General features: G+C 39.4%; 3 protein-coding genes across 6 annotated transcripts in view; 1 reads left to right on the forward strand and 2 right to left on the reverse strand.

The window, feature by feature from the left end:
* flvcr1 (FLVCR choline and heme transporter 1) overlaps window positions 1–11,784 on the reverse strand; it is a 20,454-nt gene extending 8,670 nt beyond the window's left edge. The window contains exons 1-5 of the mRNA XM_042503537.2: window positions 6,762–11,784; window positions 5,420–5,564; window positions 4,193–4,333; window positions 2,133–2,200; window positions 738–841 (exon numbers count right to left, since the gene is read on the reverse strand). Coding sequence (XP_042359471.1) covers window positions 738–841; window positions 2,133–2,200; window positions 4,193–4,333; window positions 5,420–5,564; window positions 6,762–7,466 — 1,163 coding nt within the window. The 5' untranslated portion in view covers window positions 7,467–11,784. The remainder of the gene's footprint in view (window positions 1–737; window positions 842–2,132; window positions 2,201–4,192; window positions 4,334–5,419; window positions 5,565–6,761) is intronic.
* A 13-nt stretch (window positions 11,785–11,797) lies between these two features.
* Window positions 11,798–13,465, forward strand: spata45 (spermatogenesis associated 45). The gene is made up of 2 exons (XM_042503554.2): window positions 11,798–12,282; window positions 13,335–13,465. The coding sequence occupies exons 1-2, from the start codon at window positions 12,042–12,044 to the stop codon at window positions 13,352–13,354; spliced, it is 261 nt and encodes an 86-aa protein (XP_042359488.2). The 5' UTR covers window positions 11,798–12,041; the 3' UTR covers window positions 13,355–13,465.
* tatdn3 (TatD DNase domain containing 3) lies at window positions 13,413–21,338 on the reverse strand. Of its 4 annotated transcripts, XM_042503553.2 has the most exons (10): window positions 21,168–21,338; window positions 20,843–20,875; window positions 20,428–20,501; window positions 19,066–19,150; window positions 17,893–17,955; window positions 16,370–16,479; window positions 15,895–15,950; window positions 15,691–15,803; window positions 14,477–14,557; window positions 13,413–14,372 (listed from the first exon to the last, which is right to left on the reverse strand). In XM_042503553.2, exons 1-10 carry the CDS (start codon window positions 21,222–21,224, stop codon window positions 14,238–14,240), a joined length of 807 nt encoding a protein of 268 aa, XP_042359487.2. In that variant the 5' UTR covers window positions 21,225–21,338; the 3' UTR covers window positions 13,413–14,237. The 4 variants fall into 4 exon arrangements, with proteins under 4 accessions (XP_042359487.2, XP_087945364.1, XP_087945365.1 ...); XM_088089238.1 differs by lacking the exon at window positions 17,893–17,955; XM_088089239.1 differs by lacking the exons at window positions 13,413–14,372; window positions 14,477–14,557 and adding an exon at window positions 14,561–14,611.
* Window positions 21,339–21,356: the final 18 nt, after the last annotated feature.

Here is a 21,356-nt window from a genome sequence, read left to right on the forward strand (position 1 = left end):
ACATAAGTTGAAAATTAGCAGCGACTAGCTGCAACTTTAAGTGGTGGCCTCTCATCTTATTAATTCTGACAATATAAGCAGTTTTTTAAAAATATATATATTCCTTCTTCTTTTCCACATTAAAGACCGTGTAACCCCCATGGTTGCTATTTCCACTGATGCTGAGAAAGCATTTGATAGACTAGAATGTGATTATTTAATATGCATCTTATCAAGGTTTAATTTGGCTCTGTCTTCAATTCCTGGATACACATTATTTATAGCTCCCCATGTTGATTATTAAAACAAACACTCAGGACTTATCTCCTGTCAGGCTATCAACAGGGGACAAGACCAGGCTGTCCAATATCTCCATTAATATTTGTTCCTGCAATTCAGCGCCTGGCCACCATAAGAAGATCACATGACTGCTTACAAGGGATTCAAATTTGAAGTATAAACCATGTTATTTCGCTGAATGCAGATTAATGGCAGATCTTTGAAATTTCTCTTTCTTTGTTTTTGGTTTTGTTTTTTTTAAGTATTTTATTTATTTATTTGTGTTTTTGTTTCTTACTTTTTTATGACTGTTAAATTCTTATTTCAAGTACTTATGCCATGGGGATGGGTGGGCAGAGAAAAGTGGGAACGATTCTTCACTTTGTCTGTCTTTGTGAAACTGAATAAAACACCAAAAATTAAAAAATAATCATTTTAAAAAATAACAGATGGGTAAACCGTGTGCTCATGTGGCTTACTTGTATGTTTTTGTGTGGTCCAGCCACAGACCACAGAGGATGGAGCCCACCATTCCAGCAACCACAAGAGTCAAACCAATTCTCCCAGCATTCAACTCCTGGTGCTGAGTGGAGGAGAGAAAACAAGCAGAGAAAAGGAGAAAAGAGGATAAAAAACAATGGAAGGAGATGAGAGGAGATAGAAAGTATTAGCGCAGCCTCATTGGGAACAATCAGCTGAGTAAAAATGTTTATGTGCTTCTTTAAACTCATCAAATCTGTGCAGAAACATAAAGGTTCCCCTGACAGGTGGACTACAAGCCAGTCACATGTTCTGTCTGTGCGTATATACAGAACGGGGGAGGGTTGTAAGTTGGGGGGAGTCAGGGATTTACACTGTTACTGGTGGGAGAGAGCTGTTAAGTCATCTGACAGTTCAGCTGAGAGAGTTTTAAAAGTTCATGCAAGGGTGACCATCTCTTGGTGTGTGTGTGTATGTGCAAGTGTGTGTGACAGGGATAGTGTGTATTGCTAAGATAAGCAGAACCCGAATGAGTGTCAACCTTGAAGAGAGAGAGAAAGAAAGAAGTGTTTTATAGTGAGTGAACCAGTCTTTCTCTCCACTGTTTTGCTTCTTGTGTGTGAGTGTGTGTGTATGTGCGTGTGTGTGTGTGTGCATGCGTGCCCGCGCAATGACAGTGTTATGGTGGGAAGCAGGAATGCGTGAAAACAGCTAATGAACTCAGACAATACGCTTATGTCTTATCAAAGCCATCAGAAGTTCCTTTGTTCTTTTCTCTCTCAATACCTCTCTTTCTGTCTTTCCATCCAACATCCAATTCATGTACATTTTTAACATGAATGAGAGCACAAAATTAAAAAGCTAAATGGTGCAAAATGTCTCAAAGGTAGCTTATGTTGTTGTATGGATTAAGAGAATATCTGCAGTATTTGACACAGATAGTTCCATTATGATGTTGTTTCCCCCATCGATGATAGCATGGGCTGGAGAGAACTCAAGCTTTCCAAAACGCCCTGCCACCACGTCTGTCAGTCTTTTGTCAAGATATTCCATCAAGTGTTGGCCCGACAATTCAACCACTGGACCAAGTGACCAATTATCATCATCCCTAGAGCTGCTCTCACTACGGCTAAAAAACAAAAATGAAGAGTGTGAAGTCGTTTAAAATTCTGCAATAAGATAATAAGTGGACCTTAAATTACACTTTAGAATGCCATGAAGATGATGCCCCGATCAGAGATACCAATAACATTAACATTTGTATTTACTGCCCTCCCTTGAAAACCCATGGGAAACAGACAAGCGTGAGTGCATAAATGTTAAATAAGATTTTTTTCATTTACTCATTGACTCCCAGCCCTTTTTTCGTGTGTGTGTGTGTGTGTGTGTTTTACCTCATAGCAGGTTGTGATCATCTGATTGAGAAGTGTTGAGACAGAGTAGAAGGAACCAGTCATTATACCTGCAGACAAACAGAAATAAAGAGTTAATCCATTAAGCTTAGAATTGGATTGTACGTGATGTATATGTTCCATTTTAATATTTAAAAATATAATTCTAAATCCCAAAACAGACACAGACTTTACTTGTAAATCAAAATTTACTATAGAAGTTATGCTACTAAAGGTTCTAGGTCATGTTTCTAACAAGGACAGATGCATTAATGTTATCATAGTGTTTGTTGGCAAACAACTATTATATTATTATATATAAGTATCATATCTCTGTCTGTCTGTCCTACCGTGTGTGAGCGTATGTGCATCCCTGATTGGCTGTTGCAGAGTTACAGAGTTAGAGTCATTACACATGGAGGTTTAAATGAGGGTAATATTAAATATGGCTGCATCCTCTTCTGTTAAGTCAGCCCGTCAAATGCAGAATGAAGTCAGCTCAACTTTGTTGTTAAGTGTGTGTGTGTGTCTTGGGCAGTCACACATGGAGGAGACACGTGAAACATGTGCCACGGTCACACCAGAAACATGAAAGTGCAGGAACAAAGTCAGCTTTGAAAAGGCCCTAATGATCCTCCAGGGTAAATGCTCAGTTCACAGAGTGAAAGCCACAGAAGTTTTGATTTTTTAGAAAAGATTCCTCAGTAGGTTTAGAGGGCCCGCTGGTGTTGAAACTAATCACACAGAGATCTTTAGTTCTCAGTGTTTTTAAAGGCTTTAATGCTCTGAAAGTTGACAGACTAGGTTCAAAACTCCAGACTATAAATAATTAATGGCTCCCACACGATAACACGATAAACACGATACAACTAAAAATTAGATTAGTGTCACAAATTCAGTATCTGACCAAATGTCTCCCCGTCTTTTTTTGAGTTTAGGAAAATGTTTTTGAAGAACGTTACAATGTCAGAGTGAAGTTGACCATTGGATAGAAAATATCATCACTTTATTAGTATATCCTATTAGACATTTGGGTAAAATTTTGTTAAAAGGTGACAGTAAGCTTGACCTTTGACCACCAGATTCTAACTGGTTCATCCTTGGGTCAAAGCGGATGCTTGTGCCAAATTTGAAGAAATTCCCTCAAGGTGTTCTAGTCATATTGTATTTACACAAATGTGATGGATGAGGTCACAGTGACCTTGACCTTTGACCTCCAAATTGATTCCAAGTGGGCATTTGTCCCAAATTTGAAAATTTCCTCACAGCCATCTCGAGATATCACGCTCACAAGAATGGGACGCATGTCGGATGGACAACCCAAAAACAATGCTTCTAGCCACAGCTATCGCCAGCACAGAGACATAAAAATAACCGTAATAATTAAAGTATAGTGGTAGTTGCAGTGCTAGTTAAAGTACTGGCCACTGTATCAATGGAAACAGTACAAAATACAAAAAGATAGAGCAGTACAGTAGTGGCAACAGAGGTAATAGTGGTAGTATTAGTGGTAGTAGCAGCAGTAATGGTTGTGATAGTGGTGGCAGAAATAGTAATAAAAGCAATAGGCCTAATAGTAGTACTTAAAGTAGTGATGACAACAATATGAACAGAAGTAATAGTAACAGCGGCAATAGTAACAGTATTAGTGTATTGGTGGTGACATATTGGTGATGGTAGAAGTGATGGATGTACTTGTATTTGACGATAGTGGCAGTAGTAGCAATAGCAGCAGTAGTGGTAGTAGTATTGTAGTGTTAGTGATAAATGTATTAATAATGGTAGCAAGTAGTAATAGTAGGAGTAGAAGTAATCAAGACGTTGTAGTAGTAGCTGTAGCAGTAGTGATCTCTACTCCATCTATTGTGTCTGTCTCTCTTATAGGAGATTTAGAGCTGCTGGTCCCTTACCTCCTGACTATGGTTTCATGATAATCCCGGAGTTAAGACTTCTTGTAGTAATTGAAAGTTACACTAAAGACTCACGAGTCAGCAAAGTGCTCTAAAAAATGTATGGGAAAACCCTCAGATGCTTCACTTAATCTGGTAGTATTTCACACTTACCGTAACTGACGAGCAGGAGCATGAACGCTTTGTTTTTTATCAGGTTCAAGATGGACTGTTTGTAGGAGTAATCCTCTGGAGGAGAGTCTGGTTGGATGGCCTGGGCGTGACTGGGAGGGAGAGGAGGTCGGTCCTTTATGACTGTAGAAGACACAGAGACAGTTTGGGTTAGCTTGTTGGGCAAGAATACAGTGATTCTCTTTATGTGTATTTAGATTGCAAGTATGTGGGAGAGAGGGGCTCCTTGAGGAACTCAAATGGTCTTAAATGAAAAAAACAACACTCCCACAAACACTGGACACTTTTTATTATGCCCAATTTTAATGTACTTTTAGTCAAATCAAAAGGTTATCGCTGAATGCTTAAGTATGCAGTTAGGGTATTTCCTACATTAACACTAGTTAAACTGGATCTGTATCAGCAGCATTAGAGCATACCTTACTTTATAGATCAGGTATGTATCTGATGTGACCAGTCAGTATGAAAAAGAAAGAAACAAAACTGGCTTGGAATAGATTATTCTATTAACATCATGTCTACTTTTATTACATTACTGTTGTGTGATACAGTAAATAGTGATGCAGTGACTTCATTTTTCTCCCTTTGATAAAAAACCCAAAGTTTTTTTCCTGTAACACCTTGTGTTGAATTTAGACACAAGGCGTACAAATAAGAGATTTTTGTTTAGCATTTGATTGGCTGCTTGAAACCAAAGCCACATTGTCTCATGTCTGTTTAAGCCTCAGGGTAAAGGGGGCAAGTCTAAAATGAGACGGCATCACTACTTCACCGTGTCCACCCATGACTTTTCTTCAAAACACAACACTTTGTTGATATACGTAAAACTGTGACCGTTAGCCATAGGCCTGAACTTAATCCCATTCTAATCTTAATCCTTAACTCAAGTCTTAACCCTATACTGGTCTTTCACAGATTTAGGGAGCAGCAAAATGTCACCACTGTAGAAGATTTCTGGAATATTTTATCCTAATGAGAACATGTGGTCCTCAGATGGGCGAGAGCACACACACACACACACACACACACACACATACAAACACACACACCTCTGCTCTGATGTTCCTGTAGTTACCTCACATGACTTGGAGGTAACTGAACCACAAATCCCCTGCTACTGGGCCAGATGGCCGCATGTGGAAAATATATGCAAGGCAAAATGTGTGTGTATATGTATGTATGTATGTGTGTGTGTGTGTGTGTGTTTACCGATAACTGTAAGGAGGAAGAGGACCGTGGAGACAGTGGCAGTGCCATAGAACATGATGCTGATGTTGTGGCCTGTCAGTTCAACATTGTCAGGCGTGTTGGGAACCAAAACCGGAGGCAACAGGAAACCTATGGCTGTTCCCAACTAGGGAGAGCAACACATACAGAGAGAGAGAAAGAGAAAAAACTGCTACTAAAGTGACGTTCCCCCAGTTGTGATGATGGTGCAGAGACACCAAGAGCGCAGATGTGGCAGATTGGGAAATGCTGACCAATCACGGCAGGCTAGACTTTTTTAGGAGGGAGTCATAAATGGACAGGCATTAAAAAGAAGCGTTTCAGACAACAAGTAAAAACAGTTGTTCCAGCACAGCCAGTTTGACCAAAATAATGTGCATTTTGAACAGAAAAGCATGTAAACATGTGCTGGTAAAAACCCAGAATGCAAGTATTAACCTGAAGATAAGGAGAAAAAGGGACCTTAAAGTAAAAGCAGCAATACCAATGTGTAAACTCTGTTAAAAGTTAATATTTTTCGTATTAGCTGAGTACAATTATGGACGCACTATACCTCTAGTAAGAGTGGAGTTATTTTTAATTACTTTAATTAATTACTTGAATCTGTAAAGTAACCACAGCTGTCACAGTAATTGTAGTGGAGTAAAAATACAACACTGATGAAGGCAAATGAAAATACGAAAAAACTAGGGATGCACGATATTTTCGGTACATCATTGGTATCAGCGGATATTGGCTTTAAAATAAATAAAATATCGGAATCGGCCACCATGATGAATTCAGCCAATATCACAAACCGATATTTTTCTTTATTTACGAAGAGAACGTGCAAAATGTCAACCCTAAGATGAAGCATTTTTTCTAATTTTAAACAATGAATGAATAGGTTATTGCATACTTGCATACATCATAATAACAGTATGCATGAGCTGGTGTTAATTAAACAACAGAAACAGAAGAGAGTTTTTGATGATGAAAATTAGGCAGAAAAAAGTGGATATGTCCATGTGTGATTATCAGCCAAATGAGTTATAGTTACATATTGGCATTTAAGATATCAGCAACAAATCCAATATTGCACATCCCTAGAAAATACTTAAATAAAGAAGGCTTTGAGCACCAAATAAATGCACAGTACTTGAGTAAATGTACTTCAGTTATGTTCCTCCACTGTTTGCTGGCTCCATCTGTCTGGACTCCCCCTCCAATCCTATCTATTGTTTTTTATTCCTACCTCTTTTCTACGCTCTGTTTCTTCTCTGCAAAACACATACTAAGCTACAATACAGCCAATCAATAATCTATGGCACGCGCACACACTGACCTGGTTCCCCAGCACTGCCGTGGCGCACGCGGTGGAAACCTCCCTGGGTCCAAACCACACCGAGGCAACGCGGGAAGGCAGGCCGAGGATGAACACCTGCGCCACGGAGCAGATGACCTGCGCGGTGACGGTGACTCCGAACAGCTCGGGGCTCACGCTGGCGCACTTGAGCCAGGCGCCGGCGCAGTTGAGGCCGGCGCCCAGCAGGGCCGTGAGCCGCAAACCCTTCCGGTCCAGCAGCCAGGTGGCCGGGAAGATGAGCGGCACGTAGGCGACCATGTAGACGATGGAGAGCCAGTCCACCTTGTCTGTAGTGACCCCGTAGTACCTGGTGAACACGTTGGTGATGATGCTGTACTGGATCCACTGGAAGGCGTTCACAAGAGAGTACAGGCTGAAAACTGTCAGCACGGCGAACCGGCGCCAGTACAGTTTTGTCTCGAGCGTCTTCCCCTCCTTCTCCTCCTTCTCACCTCCTCCTCCGTTGGGCAGCATTGCCTCTCTCTCATCCGGCTGCACCTCCTTCTCCTGCTCCAGCACACGGTCTGTCTCTCCAGCCCCGCCCGTCGGCGCCGCTTCGTATGTCGGCTCTGCGCATCGCTCGGCGGCTCCCTCCAGCTCGGGAGTCTTCCTGCCGACCGTGATGTCGTCAGGTGCGCCGGTGTCCGCGCGCAGATGCTCCTGCACGAGCTCGCCGGCTACCATGATGCCGGTTTGTTGCTTTCTTTTCTTTTCCGCGCCGCGGAATTGCAACTAGGAGCGAAGCAGGAAGCGAGGACGCGCAAAACAGAGTGGTTTCCTCATTCAGTTACTTGTCGCTTCTCAAAGGCTACGATGCTTAAATTTACACCAAATCCTATAATATGAGCCAGAATCTGACTGGATACATATTTAATAAAACTACGCTAACACGTCATAGAGCTACTCATTACAAAACATCCGGTGCGTCCATCTCCTCTCTTGCTCCTCTGCTCCAGCATGCTGCCAGCCAGTCTGCTCAGCGTGTGCGTCTCTCCTCCTCTCTCTCTCTGGTTGCCTCTCTACGTCCCTTTGTTCAGCCGGCGCTGACACACGGCCTTCCGATGCTGATGAGCCAATAGTAGAGCAGCACGAGCTTGTAGTATCTTGTACTAAACTGCCTGGCTGGCTGAGTGAGTGGTAATCGGTGACCATGTGGAAGCTGGGATGCAATGATGCAACAGTTTAGGGTGAAATGTAAATTGTAACCTACTATACTGTCGTGTTTAGTAATTAAAATAAATAAATTAATTAAAATAACACAGGCTAATTATAACTTAATTTTATTTATTTATTTATTTATTTTAGCCTGAAGGAAATATAACATTAAATAACAATAAATACAAAATACAAGTGTTTAAAGTTGAATTGCCCTTTCCTAAGCCAAATCACAAAGCTAAAATAAAGTATTTGAAATAAATACAAAATACAACAATTTAAAGTTAAATTTCCCTCCCTTAAGTCAAATCAAAAAACACAACTCCCTCCCCAGTGCTTTAAAAATAATTGGAAGTGCCTCCCCCGTTTTGCGCCCACACACATGCCATAACTAACAAGCAGTCCCTTATAAGAGGAAAATGATAATAACAATTCAGTTTAACAGCTAAATTGTCCTCTATTTAGTTTGTGGTTTATGTTTTATTACTATGTTGAACTAATATAAATGCATTATTAAATGTAAGAAATTAAAAAGACAAATATTGTTCATTAGAAATATAAAACATTAAACTATTACTGAAATGTGCATAGACATTGCAATAAAAATGTCACTATTTCTTTGTGAGGTCTAAATAAACAATTGAGTCAACATATTAAATATGGGTTTCACCTCAGTTTAAACTCATGACATTCAACGTTTGCTATCCTTGATCGACTAAATGGAAAAATTAAAATGAAAACTAAATAAATGACAAATACTATAAACCCCTCTGCTCCCTGTCAGATTCCATTCAGGACTGTAACGTTGCTGCTTGCTCCTCATACTCCAATTAGCTCGACCATGTGGTCAGGCTGTTATCTGCTCTAATCCTAATCATCATTTGACCCAGTGGGACTCAGCAAGTACAAGCTGCAGGTACAAGTGTGATCCCACAAGAAAATCAGACTTAGTGTACACAAATGTCACTGTTTCATCAATGTGTGTGACCAAAAAATCAAAATACATATTATATTATCATCATATTATTTACTGAAACTACTATATATCCACATAGTAGTTGCATAAAACAGATGATTTATGAAAAAAAAAATCTTATTCTCCTGCCTCCCCATGATCATAATGATTTTACCCCTTGTGAACAAAAACAACCAATTAGAGCCGAGGACTCTTGAGCTCAATTTTTAGTCATGTCAGTCAAGGCTCATGAGCTGCGGTCAAAATGTCAAACAAGGCAGCGCTGAATTGTGTGACATCACTCTGATCTCATCACTTATTACTCTCATCACTCAAAAAAAATGTTTTTTAGTCGCTCAACCATTTCCAACATGGTGCTGGCCACCATGTTGGAAACTTTCTCATTTTACAGAAAAGTTCTCATTTTACAAACTTTCTCATTTTACAGCTTAACAGTTCATTGGCTCCAGACCTTTGAATCCACCTGCTCCACTAAGTTCGAGTGGACTGATTCGTGTGGCATTGTGACACAGCGGTTTCTCGGTTAAAGTAAAAAAACCATCATTCGGCGTCACGGGTGGGACTAATGCCATTGTCAAGTGTTGTCTAGCAGTGCACAGCAACCAATGAGGAGTAATATAAACAATGGCCAGTGCTGTAGACAGGCTAGACGCTGCTATCATGGCTGTTACAAATGTACATGTCTTCACAATATCACCCGACATCATAGTTTTTACTTCCTGCTTCCACTACATTTCAGTGCGCCGACGCTCTGCTTAACAAGCAATGGTGAGAAAAACGGTTTAAATGGAGTGTAATCTGTCGGCCAGCAGCAGCAACCACGCAACTGTCAGCTGACTAAACAAACAAGGTCAACTGTAGAAGAGAATGTATTACCAGCTAGCAGGGAACGTTCCCACAACATTGGCTGACTGCAAGTTGCAAAGAAAACATTGTTCCTTTAAGGTTAAATGCTGACTAAGACCTAACATTATAATTGCAACATTCTGAGGGTGTTTTGGTGATGTTGAGAGGTGACAGATCACAGAATGTTCTTTTTGTAAAACATTCCCACAATGTTACATGAGAACAACGAAAGAACATTTTCAAAGCAACATTCAGAACATGTTATTAAGGCCTGACATTAAAGAGCTTTTTTTGTGACAATGTAATGTGATATGTTAATAAAGAATAATTATGTAACTCTATATTGTAGCTCTATAATATTTATAGAGTCATAATAGTTTATAGAGAATGTTACCCTATCTTTAAGAAGAATGCTCTAGGAACTAAAAGAAAACTTGGTGCTGAAAACGTAACTAAAACATAGCATTGGTTTCATTGTACCATCCTCAGAACGATTTTAGAACCAAAAATTGCTAGCTGGGTAATAGCTTTAGTTTAGTGTATTATTGTCATGTTCACTGATTGAGTTCCTACTGTTCTGTGAGACATCTGTGTTAACTATTTAACTTTTTTATAACTGATTCCTGTGTATGATTCTTTAACTTCCTATCCAGGAAGACAGGATTAGGGCAGATTGAATTAGACTGTTTTGTTAATTTCCTGGGTCTGTATTCACGTTCGCTGCTCTTTGACTGTTATAGACTGGCTTGGTTTAGTTAGGCGCTGCAGAGATTTGCATTACAACAGGGCTACCAACTTGGAGGTGTGTCTTTAACTGATTAGGACTCGTCCTGAGTGATGAGGTCAAAAAGCAGTGGGCTTAAGTCCTCTGTATTTTTTTTCAGTTTTTTATGTGTGTTTTTCCATCACACATTACGTTTGAGGTGTTTGCGGAGGTGCAAGTAAGACCCTGGTGTCTGCAGCTTTTCATCTATCATCTCACTGTGGCTGTTTCTGCTCTTACTCTCCTCCTGGCCATACCAGTAGATCTGTTTGAAGAAAAGCTGCTATTAAAGTTCCACTAATTTAGTGTTAAAAACATTTAATTTTCTATTGATAATTCATACTAAAATGCTCCCACTATTTTGTAATGGAAAAGCTTTTATTGTGAAACTGCAAAATATGGAATTGTAACAGACTCTACGGCTGTAAGCAAACATGAAACTGTAAGATAAAAGCAGAGAACTTAAGTATTAAAGAGGACACAGGAGAGTAAGTGAGCTCCAAACCACAGAGATTCAGTTAGAAGCTATACAAGTGTTGAGAGCGTAACATGCAGACTTTAAAAACATGTTTTTCTCACATCACTGCATCATGCCAAGACTTAAGCTTGTATCCCACTCACAGTTATTTTTTAATTTTAAACCATTTTTTTTAATTGGGTTTCAAAGTTTTAGCATTTTTGTACAGTAAAATATCAGCACTGCAGTGCAAAATGTGCTATTTTTCTTTCTAGTAAATGTCTTTCAATGCATTCATTTTTATATTATGGGGAAGATTTTTTAGTAAGAGTACTCGGGTTCTGCTGACAAAATTATCTGTACAGTCCTGTTCTACTGCAGCTACAATAAATATTACTCCTTGCATTTGACCCTCTGTTGTATGTAGGTCTTTCTCAGGAGGATCAAATGACCTCTGACTTCAGTGTTGCTGAGGTTTGACAAAAGAGGAGTGAGGGAAGTGAGCTCTCACTCTGTCACTGTTTTCAGGTACCATGAGGAAAAAAAATCACGAAGGGGACAAAGAGATACATCTTGTCAATCTGTCCAGTAATGTTCTGCACACATAATCACACGAAAACTAGTTTTCAGCAAGAAAACTTTTTGCCTAAAAGAAACCAGATTAATGAATGTGCACACAGATTCAGTGTTCATAGGCCTAATATTGTTCTGAAAGAGTTGGCTGTAAGGATATAATTGGTGTTTAAAATATCTCATGGCTTATTTATAATTATTTTAAAAAGGAAAGGTCACTTTTTAGAGACTTTAAAGAATAAATGGGGAACAAAAGACAGCAAAAAAGGGAAAATAAAGGTTCAACTTAAGTTTCAACAAAAAAGACGGTAAAAACATCCAGTATATGTTTTAAACTCTTGTCAAAGTGACTCATCTTTCCAAACATACAAGATCTTTGAGACGCACGCCCGCCTCTTCAGGTTTCCCGTTGCTATGGAAACAGCAGCATCACAAACAGACTACACTTTGGATAATTTATAAAAGGAAAAACATCCCCTAAAAAACACAATGTCTGGATCTACAGAGCGCGCGCTCCTGGAGCTGAACCTGCGGAGGGAGACGTGGTGTCAGGTGGAGATGAACCCCCGGCAGTCCTGGGAGAGGACTGAGAGGAGACACTACCGGAGTCACCTGCAGACCAGCCCTGTCCTCCTCACTGCTTTGACCGCCGGACCGCAGCGCAGGGCGGCCTGCAGTGAGCGGTTGCCCCCTGCCAAGCTACCGGAGAGAAGGCACTACGAGGAGAGCTGTAAGAAGTCTTATTTGGAGACTTTACTGAAATACTGCTGCAGCCCCAGTGTCCATGGTTAATTATAGAGTATGGGATTCAAAGTGTTTCAATCTTTTGAATTACTTCCATAATAACTCATGTACCTGGAGAAAGGTGGTCTTAAGTTCATCAAAGTAGTTCTTAATTTACATTATTATTACGTCCATTGACAGGCTTACTAGGCACAGGCTCAGGGGCCCAAAGTGTCAGGGGCCCCCAGCCTGATCTCATTTCGAACTCGTAAAGTAGCACCACTCTGTTAGTGATTTTGGCGTAAGTGCGCTACGCCAAAAGGCACCTTTTGCATGCGCATGATACACCGCTGGATGGTGTCAGCCCAGAACATAAGCAGACAGAACCAGTCGCCGTGTTATTATATGCCAATGGACATTTCCTGCCACGCCCACATGATACTCGCGCAGGCGGCAACGCGGCTGGGCGTAACCTGCGGCACGCACATGAAATAGGACAATGTCAGGTTGAAATGCTGATGGTAATAAAGGTAATAAAAGTAGCACGAGGGCGCCTGTAGGACGGTCAGGAGGTGCAGTGGACGGGTTCCACAAACAATGGACTTTTGTTTGGGAGTCTGGTATTCGCTTCCTGTCTGATTTTTTTGTGTACCTTGTTGCCTAATCCTAATCCTAACCATTCCTGCCTGTGTGTTTGTTAACATCCCGGCGTTGGCTGTCGTGCTGTTGTTGTCTAAACATAACCTGCCTCATCCCATCCTCGTGTGCATTTGTTGACATCACAGCATCCCAGAACATAAAGAGCAGACGCAGAAGGATATCTAACTCGTAATATGTAGACACAGCAACGTGTAACAAGTTTGGATGAGAATATGTCTTATATGTTTTTGTTTTTTTTACTTACATAAATTGATTCACCCTGTGTTCTATCTGCATAACAACAACTTTCTTTTAGCAGCTTTTAAACAGTTCATGTAACTGAATCTAACTGAATGCAGCAGTCATAACGTAACACACTATTTGACCCCTGTTTGTAATGTCTCTTTTGTTCTCCTCCAGATGAAACACACCTGGTGTAGACGGCTGCAGCCTGACAGGACCCACAAGCTAATACAACAAATACACACTGGACCTGAACACACTTCAACTCTCAGTGTTATACTTCTTTAAACAGGATACATCATAATACAATATCCGAAATACATTATGCCATCAGTCATTCATTTAAGAATATAAACCCACTTTTATTAAATGTAAGGCGGTAGAAGTGTTTGCCTTGTTTTTCCGCTTGTTTCGAAAAAAAAATCAACTAGTCTGTACTTTGCCTGGGAGAATTGAATAAATATGGCTCATTAGTCCAGAACTTCCATGGTCAGGATGAATTATTAATGACAAATACTTTTCTCTCCTACTTTTAGCCACAAAAGTCTCACATGTGCAGCGCTTTGTTTTCTATACCTCAAAAACTGATGACTAAATTCCTGTAGGTCATAGCTGTATATTGAGCTAAATGCTAATATAGCATGCTAAAATGCCATCTTTAGAAACATTATTAGAAACATTAACATATATTAGCATGCTAGAGTTAGTATTCGACTCAGAACACTGCAGAGTCCAACAAAGAACAGCCACTAGAGAACCGCAGTAATGAGTCCTAAAACCCAAAAATGAATTAACAATTCAGCACCTCTGGTTCCCTCATCTCAAGGTCGATGGGTTTTTTTTAGTTAGAAGCCCTAAAAAATCCCCTATGATGAAAAAATTTGAAGCTTTTATGCGCCTTTAAAAAGGCGGTAGCTAACAAGTGACTAAATAAGGCTATAGAACGTCATCACATCGAGCCACGCTGAACACGGCTTAACGCTAACTTTCCAAACAAAGCATAAAGTCTTTATGATTTAAGTTACCTCTGGCGCCTCCCTCAGGCCAAACCTTACACTACAGAACTTGAGTACTTCATGTTTAGCGCCTCTTCACCTTGGGAAAGAGTCTGTGTGCATTTTGTGCAGTGACGAGCTGAACAGTTTGTGGAGACAGACCTTTGACGTCGGCGATGTACCGGCAGGACAGAGCGATGTTACAAGGTTCGTTCCTCACCTGGGAGACACAAAGAAACAGAAATAGTTTTAAAACACCTGCGGAGGAGATACAGCTTTGATACAATGTTTAAACATGATGAGTTTTAATCATTTGTAACTCACATGCTTGTCAAGCCCCAGTGCAGGAGAGTCTGTTTCCAGACAGATGTGCTCCAGTGGGATCTGCTTGATCAGTCTGTCTCTCTGTAGCATCAAAATGTGTCACTCTGTTATCCTCATCGTAATGGACTGATGCGGCTGAAGTCAGGACAGCAGATTCACTCTCTTCCACTACAGGCGAAATGCTCATCTTCATAGTGAGGATGTAGGTCTTATTGTCCTCACTTCATTTATACAAAAATGGGAATATCTGTAGGACACTGTGTCTTTGAGCGTCGACCTCCCTGCTTCTGGTTTTGAAGCGTTTACCACCATTCAATTGTGAAATCAACGATGTAATACATGTGTGACAACATAAACATGTACTTCACCACAACACATTTGTATTGCTATTCATTACCAAATATTACGAAGAAAAAAATATGCTGTACTATTGCAATTACTATCACTTACTAATACTGCAACCCCACCATCAGTGTACAAATAACACTACTATTATCACAACTAGTACCACTTACTGCTTAAACTCAAATGAACACTTCTTTTGAAAAACTTCTATTATTTACATATTTTTCACAATACCCAATACAAAGTATACTCAAAACTTTTTCCAAATTTTCTATTAATTCCAAAACATTTCCACACCTGGTTTTCCAGGAATTTCATGACCATGGGAATATAACTTGTGATGGTATTGTGACCTTATTGCTAAATAGTGTGTATTTTATAAGTTGGGGGTGGTGTTTTTACCCATAGTGCATTATGTGTCAGTGAGAGCATGATGTACTTTATGTGTACATTTTATATGACTGCAGATGAGTAAAAGTTCAGCTGAAGTTTTATGGATTTAACAAAAAAGCAGACAAAGACTTTCGGCTGTGCACATTTAGCAGCTGATCATTCATGTGAGACCAAAGACCATTTTGATGATGATGCATGCAGTTATTTGGGTGCATACACACATTAACTTTTGGCTTCAACATACAGTATATTCCCCATGAGCTTATGCTAACTATATAATCATAAATGTTAGAAGGTACATCTAACAAGAAATGGATCCTCCTGCTGATGACGGAAGGAGCTTTATTAATGACGGACCAGAAGGCTCAAAACTACTTTTTTGTTTTTCTCTCCTCATGGCTTGTAAGCTAGATAATCTGTTTATTTTTAATTTTTTAAAATGATCAAACCCATAAAAAGTGTGAATTCACGCCTACCTGTGGATTCCTGCAGACAGCAGGTGGAAAGGAGAAGAAGTAACCAGCCTTCACGCCTTCCAGAGCGACTGACGGCTTCCCCGCAAAGTTGTGAAGCAAAGCTCGACTGATACCTGACGGAAGATCAGAAAGTCGTGACGTCCGAATGTCTGTTTTAGCAGCCGTGTAAATGTGTAAAATGACAAAATGGAGCAGGAGACCCACCTTGTTCTTTCATGGTTGCTATGGTGACCTTAGCAGCTGATCGCGAGTGGACGTTCCTGCAGAAAACAGGAAGCAACAGGTGTCATCATCATCATCATCGCAAGAGTTTTATTTATTTTCATTTATTTTACAATTAAAGAGAATTAAAAGCAAAACAAATGGCAGATTTTCAAATGGTAATTTGTAGTAAAATGTGTTTTTATTAAACTGTTTTTTACCTCTTTTATTTAACTGGAATATCAGTCACAACTAGTTGTGGCAAGTAATAAAGTACACTGATGCAAGTGCTGTACTTAAGTATAAAATTAAGATACTTGTACTTTAAACGAGTGCTTTTATAATCACTTACTACCATGAAAATATGTTTGCTGAGTGACAGAGGCACATTTTTAATCCTCTTGGTTAAGCAGCAGGATGACTGATAAAATGCAGGTGAAAAAAATGCAGCTGCATCATTTTATTATACTGTGCTCACACAGGCAGGTCCAGTTCCTTGGCGACGTCGAGCTGTTTAATGAAGACATTCACCTGGTTGTCTCTGTCCTCCTGTGTGGGAGCACACCACGGCGTGAAGTCTAAACCAATCTGGAGATAAAAGTAGAAAACAATATTACAGATCATATTCCAGGAGCCCTTAGCAAACTGTCAGAGCGTGACGGGAGCTGGAGTATTGAATGCTTGCAAAATTGTTCTTGTTTTATTAAAATATCAAGGTGTAAACTGTTTCTGTCCATGAGAGTTGAAGAGAATTATCTTTTGAAAAGCTAAAACATTATCGTGAGTTGAATGGAAGTCTTTAAAAGCTTCTTCATGCACACTGTTAAAATGACTCAATATGTGAACATTTTCCATAAAATGTCTATTTTTACAAAACTGAGACCAAGTCCTTAAAAATTAAAGATTTGTAGCTATTTTGTAGCTGCCTAATACACTCTTCTTTTTGTATTTTTCAATATCAAATTAAAGTGTCAAGTCTCAAGTGAATCACGAGTCAAGTCAGTTTTTTTTTTTTTTGTAGCCCAAAATCACAAATTTGCCTCAAAAGACTTTAAAATCTGTCGAGGCAAAACTCTTCATTGTGCGACTGAAGTTTGACTCAAATCTAAAGTCTAATGCTCTGCTGCAGAAAAGGAAAATTTCTTGAGCATTTGCAGGTAAAATGCATGAGAGGTTGCGAATGAACGAAAATATGTTCAGTGCAGCAGGGGGTGGAAATGTCTGCTTCAACCTGATCCATAAAAACAACAGTTATGGAAACGGGACTCTGGGACTGTTTATTCAGCTCTGTGATGCCTGAAATCTGCCCTGACAAACACACATTCGTCAACGGGCAGCATGAGAGATGACCACAGATGAAGGGGGTGTGTGTGCGCGTGTGTGTGTGTGTGTGTGTGTGTGTGTGTGTGTGTGTGTGTGTGATTGTGTAAGTGCATGAGAAAGATTGAGATGGTCTCCGCTCATTAACTTCTCCTCACAAAGGAGGAGTTAGTAGTTTTAACTAGTTTAATCTGTTTAACGTTACCAGAAGTCACATTAAAGTTAACTGGCGGGGAGCTAGATGTGTGAATGTGTGCACGGGTGTGTGTGTTTGCATGTGTGCTTTAATGTGCAAACATATTTGTGTGTGTATAAAAGAGAGAGATGTTTTATTAACTCCACAGAAAATTGCAGAAAACAGAAGAAGTAACGGTGTATGTAAAATGGTGGTGTGTACAATGTGTGTGTGTGTGTGTGTGTGTGTGTGTGTGTGGTAAGTGTGTATTTGCCTTATATCTTTGAGAGGACCTATTTGAGCTTTAGACCTTGAGATTGAGGACATTTTTGTTCTGTCCTCTATGTTGTATTAAAGCTGCTATGGAACTAGAAATAGGTAGAAAAAGAACGAGTAATAGGGTTCAACAGGTGCAAAAGTACAAATGCATGTGCATGTACTGTATGTTTGTAAATGTGTGTGTGTGTGTGTGTGTGTGTGTGTGTGTGTGTATGTGTGTGGTCTACCTCTCCAACAGCGACAATACACTCTTTGTGTTTGTAGAATTGTGGCAGGGCAGCATCAAGGTCCTGTGGAAAATACATCTTCATTAAGGGGCTGTTGTATGTGTGTGTGGGTGTGCAGCTAAAGAATTAAAGAAATTAAAGAAAGAAAGAAATTAAATGTATCCCTTCATTATGATTATGAAGTGATGGGTGTTAAAGCTCCTTCTAAAGATTATAGCTTTGCCTCCGCACAGCAGTCAAGTTGCACTTACAGTTTACATCCATGTCTGTGAAAACATGGATGCTTCACAAAATTCTTTCCCCACATCTTCAGTACTATCAGCTTTAATGTGGACACCCAAGATTAGTGTCTCCCCTTCTGTTCCTGAGTTATGATGTTGAATAATGGCCTGAAAAGTGTTTTTGCAAACCATTATGATGTCAAAGTAAAGTTGACCTTTGACCTTTTAGATAGATAATGTCATCACCTCATCGTTTCATCCTATTAGACATTTGTGTTAATTGTTTTTTGACATAATTAGCATATGTTACTGTGAGGTCAAGGTGACCTTTGACCACCAAATTCTAATCAATTGAATCAAATTTTTGTTTTCCCTTTTTTTCTCTACTTTGTGCTTCTTAAGTAGACAAACGTTTAAGGATTTTCAAGGACCGTTGGACGCCTTTATAATAATATTCTGTCTGTAGCTCCATAAGTCAGAACATTTGAGGTAATCTTTGCTCAGCTGACCTGCTTCAACACGCTATTAAGAAATTGGATATGATTAAATTTCAGTGTGATGCCAAATTTTGTCCCAAAGGATTATTCAACTGAGAAAATGAAACTTGAAACTCTTAAGAGGATCAGCTTAGCAAGAAACTTTATGTGGAACAACTCCCTTTTTCAGCAGCAAAGCCCATTCTTTATGTTGGAGTGGTTGAGCTACTGTACAGGAAATGTATACATTTTTTGTATTTTCAATAAAAGCTTTATAGAAAATCATTAAAAAAATAAACCTTTATCTCCTCCAGAAGCCTCAGAAACACCCTCCCTCCCTCTGTCTCACACTCTGAACTGCCTCACCTCCTGTTTTCCTCAGCTGGGACACCACCGAGCTGTCTGGATACAGTTACTCTCAGAATCAATCAAGTAAAACAATGGAAAGATGGATGAGTTGAAGACTGTTTTACTACCTGAGGCGTCACGCTGCGCTGCTCGGGGCCCCCGCCAGCCTGCAGCGGATGGAGGCCGAAACATGGAGCCACCAGATCTGGATAACTGTGAGAAAAGAATTCAACAGTAACACCCTGAATAATAAACACAGTGTTATCCAGCTGAGAGCAGCAGGACAAGTTACTGTAAACATTTTTACTCTTTACATTGTGTAACTGTGACTTCAGTGAGCGAGTACAATTACACAAGATCTGCACTTACTGTCGATGAAGATGGGCGATTCTGGCGCTTCATTTTGATATTTTTCTGTGTGCATTTCCTTAAGTTAATTGCAAGTTTACATGCAAAACACACAATTAGCTTCTAAAATAAAAGGGATTTCTATTGTTTAAAGGTTAAGTGGTATATGGGGTTGTTAGACCACCAAAAAAAAATGATTGTATGCATTCTGCTCTACGAGGGATAACTGCAGTAACGACAATTTTGGTTAAAAAAAGGGTTGTGACTGAAATTAAATCTTTGGATACCTGTTCCATTCTGTAACAAAATGTTGTGGTTCTATCTTGTTCTACTTTAGAGAAAATAGACAATAAAAAAGTAGTAACTACAACCAAAAACCAAGAAAACAGTAAATGTAGCAGTAAATGTGACTGTACTCTGCCTTGGGTTTCCGGAGATTTAGGATTATATCAACTGAAGAAAATATTGCAGTAATAGTATTATAGCAATTGGTGAACGTGACAATGAGGATGCCAACAACAAAATTATAACTTGACAAGGACCATTGCAAGATCAGTGATGGAGTAATGATGGCAGATAATTGTAATTTAGGTCAGACCCACTGAATATTGCCATTTTATTGCATTTTGGGGATCATAGGTCAAATCATTGCTAACAGTTTTCTATGACTATCTAGTAAAATAAATTTTGAATCTCAATTGGAATATTCATGTTATAATAAAGGTGAAATAAAAAACTAAAATACCATAAAATTACAAAACACCTTAACAATGACATCATCACGTATAAATTCTCGATAAGTTCATTGTTAGGGCGGTTTTCTTTTTTAACTTTGCACTCGGCTAACATGTTTTTATGAGCTTGTCATTGCTGTTTTATTATTCTTGTATCTGTACAAATCAGTAGTTTGCCTTTATTACCCCAACTTTATTTCATAATTGTTTCATAACTTCCCAACTATATTATACAAATGAGGTTAAAAAATGTTTTAAAAATCCTGATAAAGCTCAAGTTTTGTAGTTTTTTGTGCATTTAGTGCATTAGTCCATTCTGCCGTCTCTATCAAGCATGCTATATAATTTTACGAGACAGACACTTTGTATGTCCTGAGACTGATTACATAACGCTGAAGACATACAGACCTTTCTTGCAGCTGGAGAACTCTGTCAAACTCTCTGACTTCTTCTGTAACTGCAACAAGAGTCCTTACCCCAGCCTGCGCACACAAACGCACACACACACACAACCACACACACACGTGCGGTAAACATTAACAATATGAGAGAGCAAGTAAGAAAAGCTGGTAACAGCGCGTAAATACAGTGGAAAATGAGTACTAATCATCTCAAATATTCACAATTGTGCCATTAAATTTTTGTTTTTAAAGCACTACTATAATGATATTCAAATCTTGTTGCACTATCTATTGTACATATGTGAGCAACCATAAATTGTGACTGCACTGATTTCAGCTATATTGCTCAGTCCTAAAATGTACTTCAGTATGTTATTTGTGATTAATTTTCATTGTCACGAGCAGATGAACAGACAGCTGACCTCAGTGGTCCTCTGAATCACATCCTCCAGATCCTGCAAAGACAAAAGAAGAAGGTTTGCACAGTGGTAAGACAGACGTTAGTAAACTACTAAGGAAACAAGTCAAAAACACTGTAGCTAACAACTGCAATGAGACTGTGAAAGATAACAGTCTGCGTGAATTGAAACGTTATGGTGTACATACAGATGTAATATTTAAACATGAATATTTGTGACGTCAAAACTCCGTATATTCACTTCTATGTAGTCATTAACGGGTGTAATGAGAACAAAATCCGTTTTAATATAACTTTACGTTTATAGGTTTGGTTAACTTAGTGCATACCTCTTTAAACTCACTGGCTGATATATGACAGTGACAGTCTACGAAGCCATACTCCATTGAAGATAAAAGTCAAAGGCTCAAACTATGTCGAAAAACCTCGATATTTGCACGTTTTGTCTCTGTAAACATAGCTTGCAACCGGGCAGAACTCTCCTCCTGCAATACCAGACGTTTTTGTTCCGGGGGGTA

This window comes from Plectropomus leopardus, chromosome 16 (genome assembly GCF_026936395.1).
Source record: "Plectropomus leopardus strain MGB_pleo_1.0 chromosome 16, ASM2693639v1, whole genome shotgun sequence".
Classification (NCBI taxonomy): domain Eukaryota; kingdom Metazoa; phylum Chordata; class Actinopteri; order Perciformes; family Serranidae; genus Plectropomus; species Plectropomus leopardus.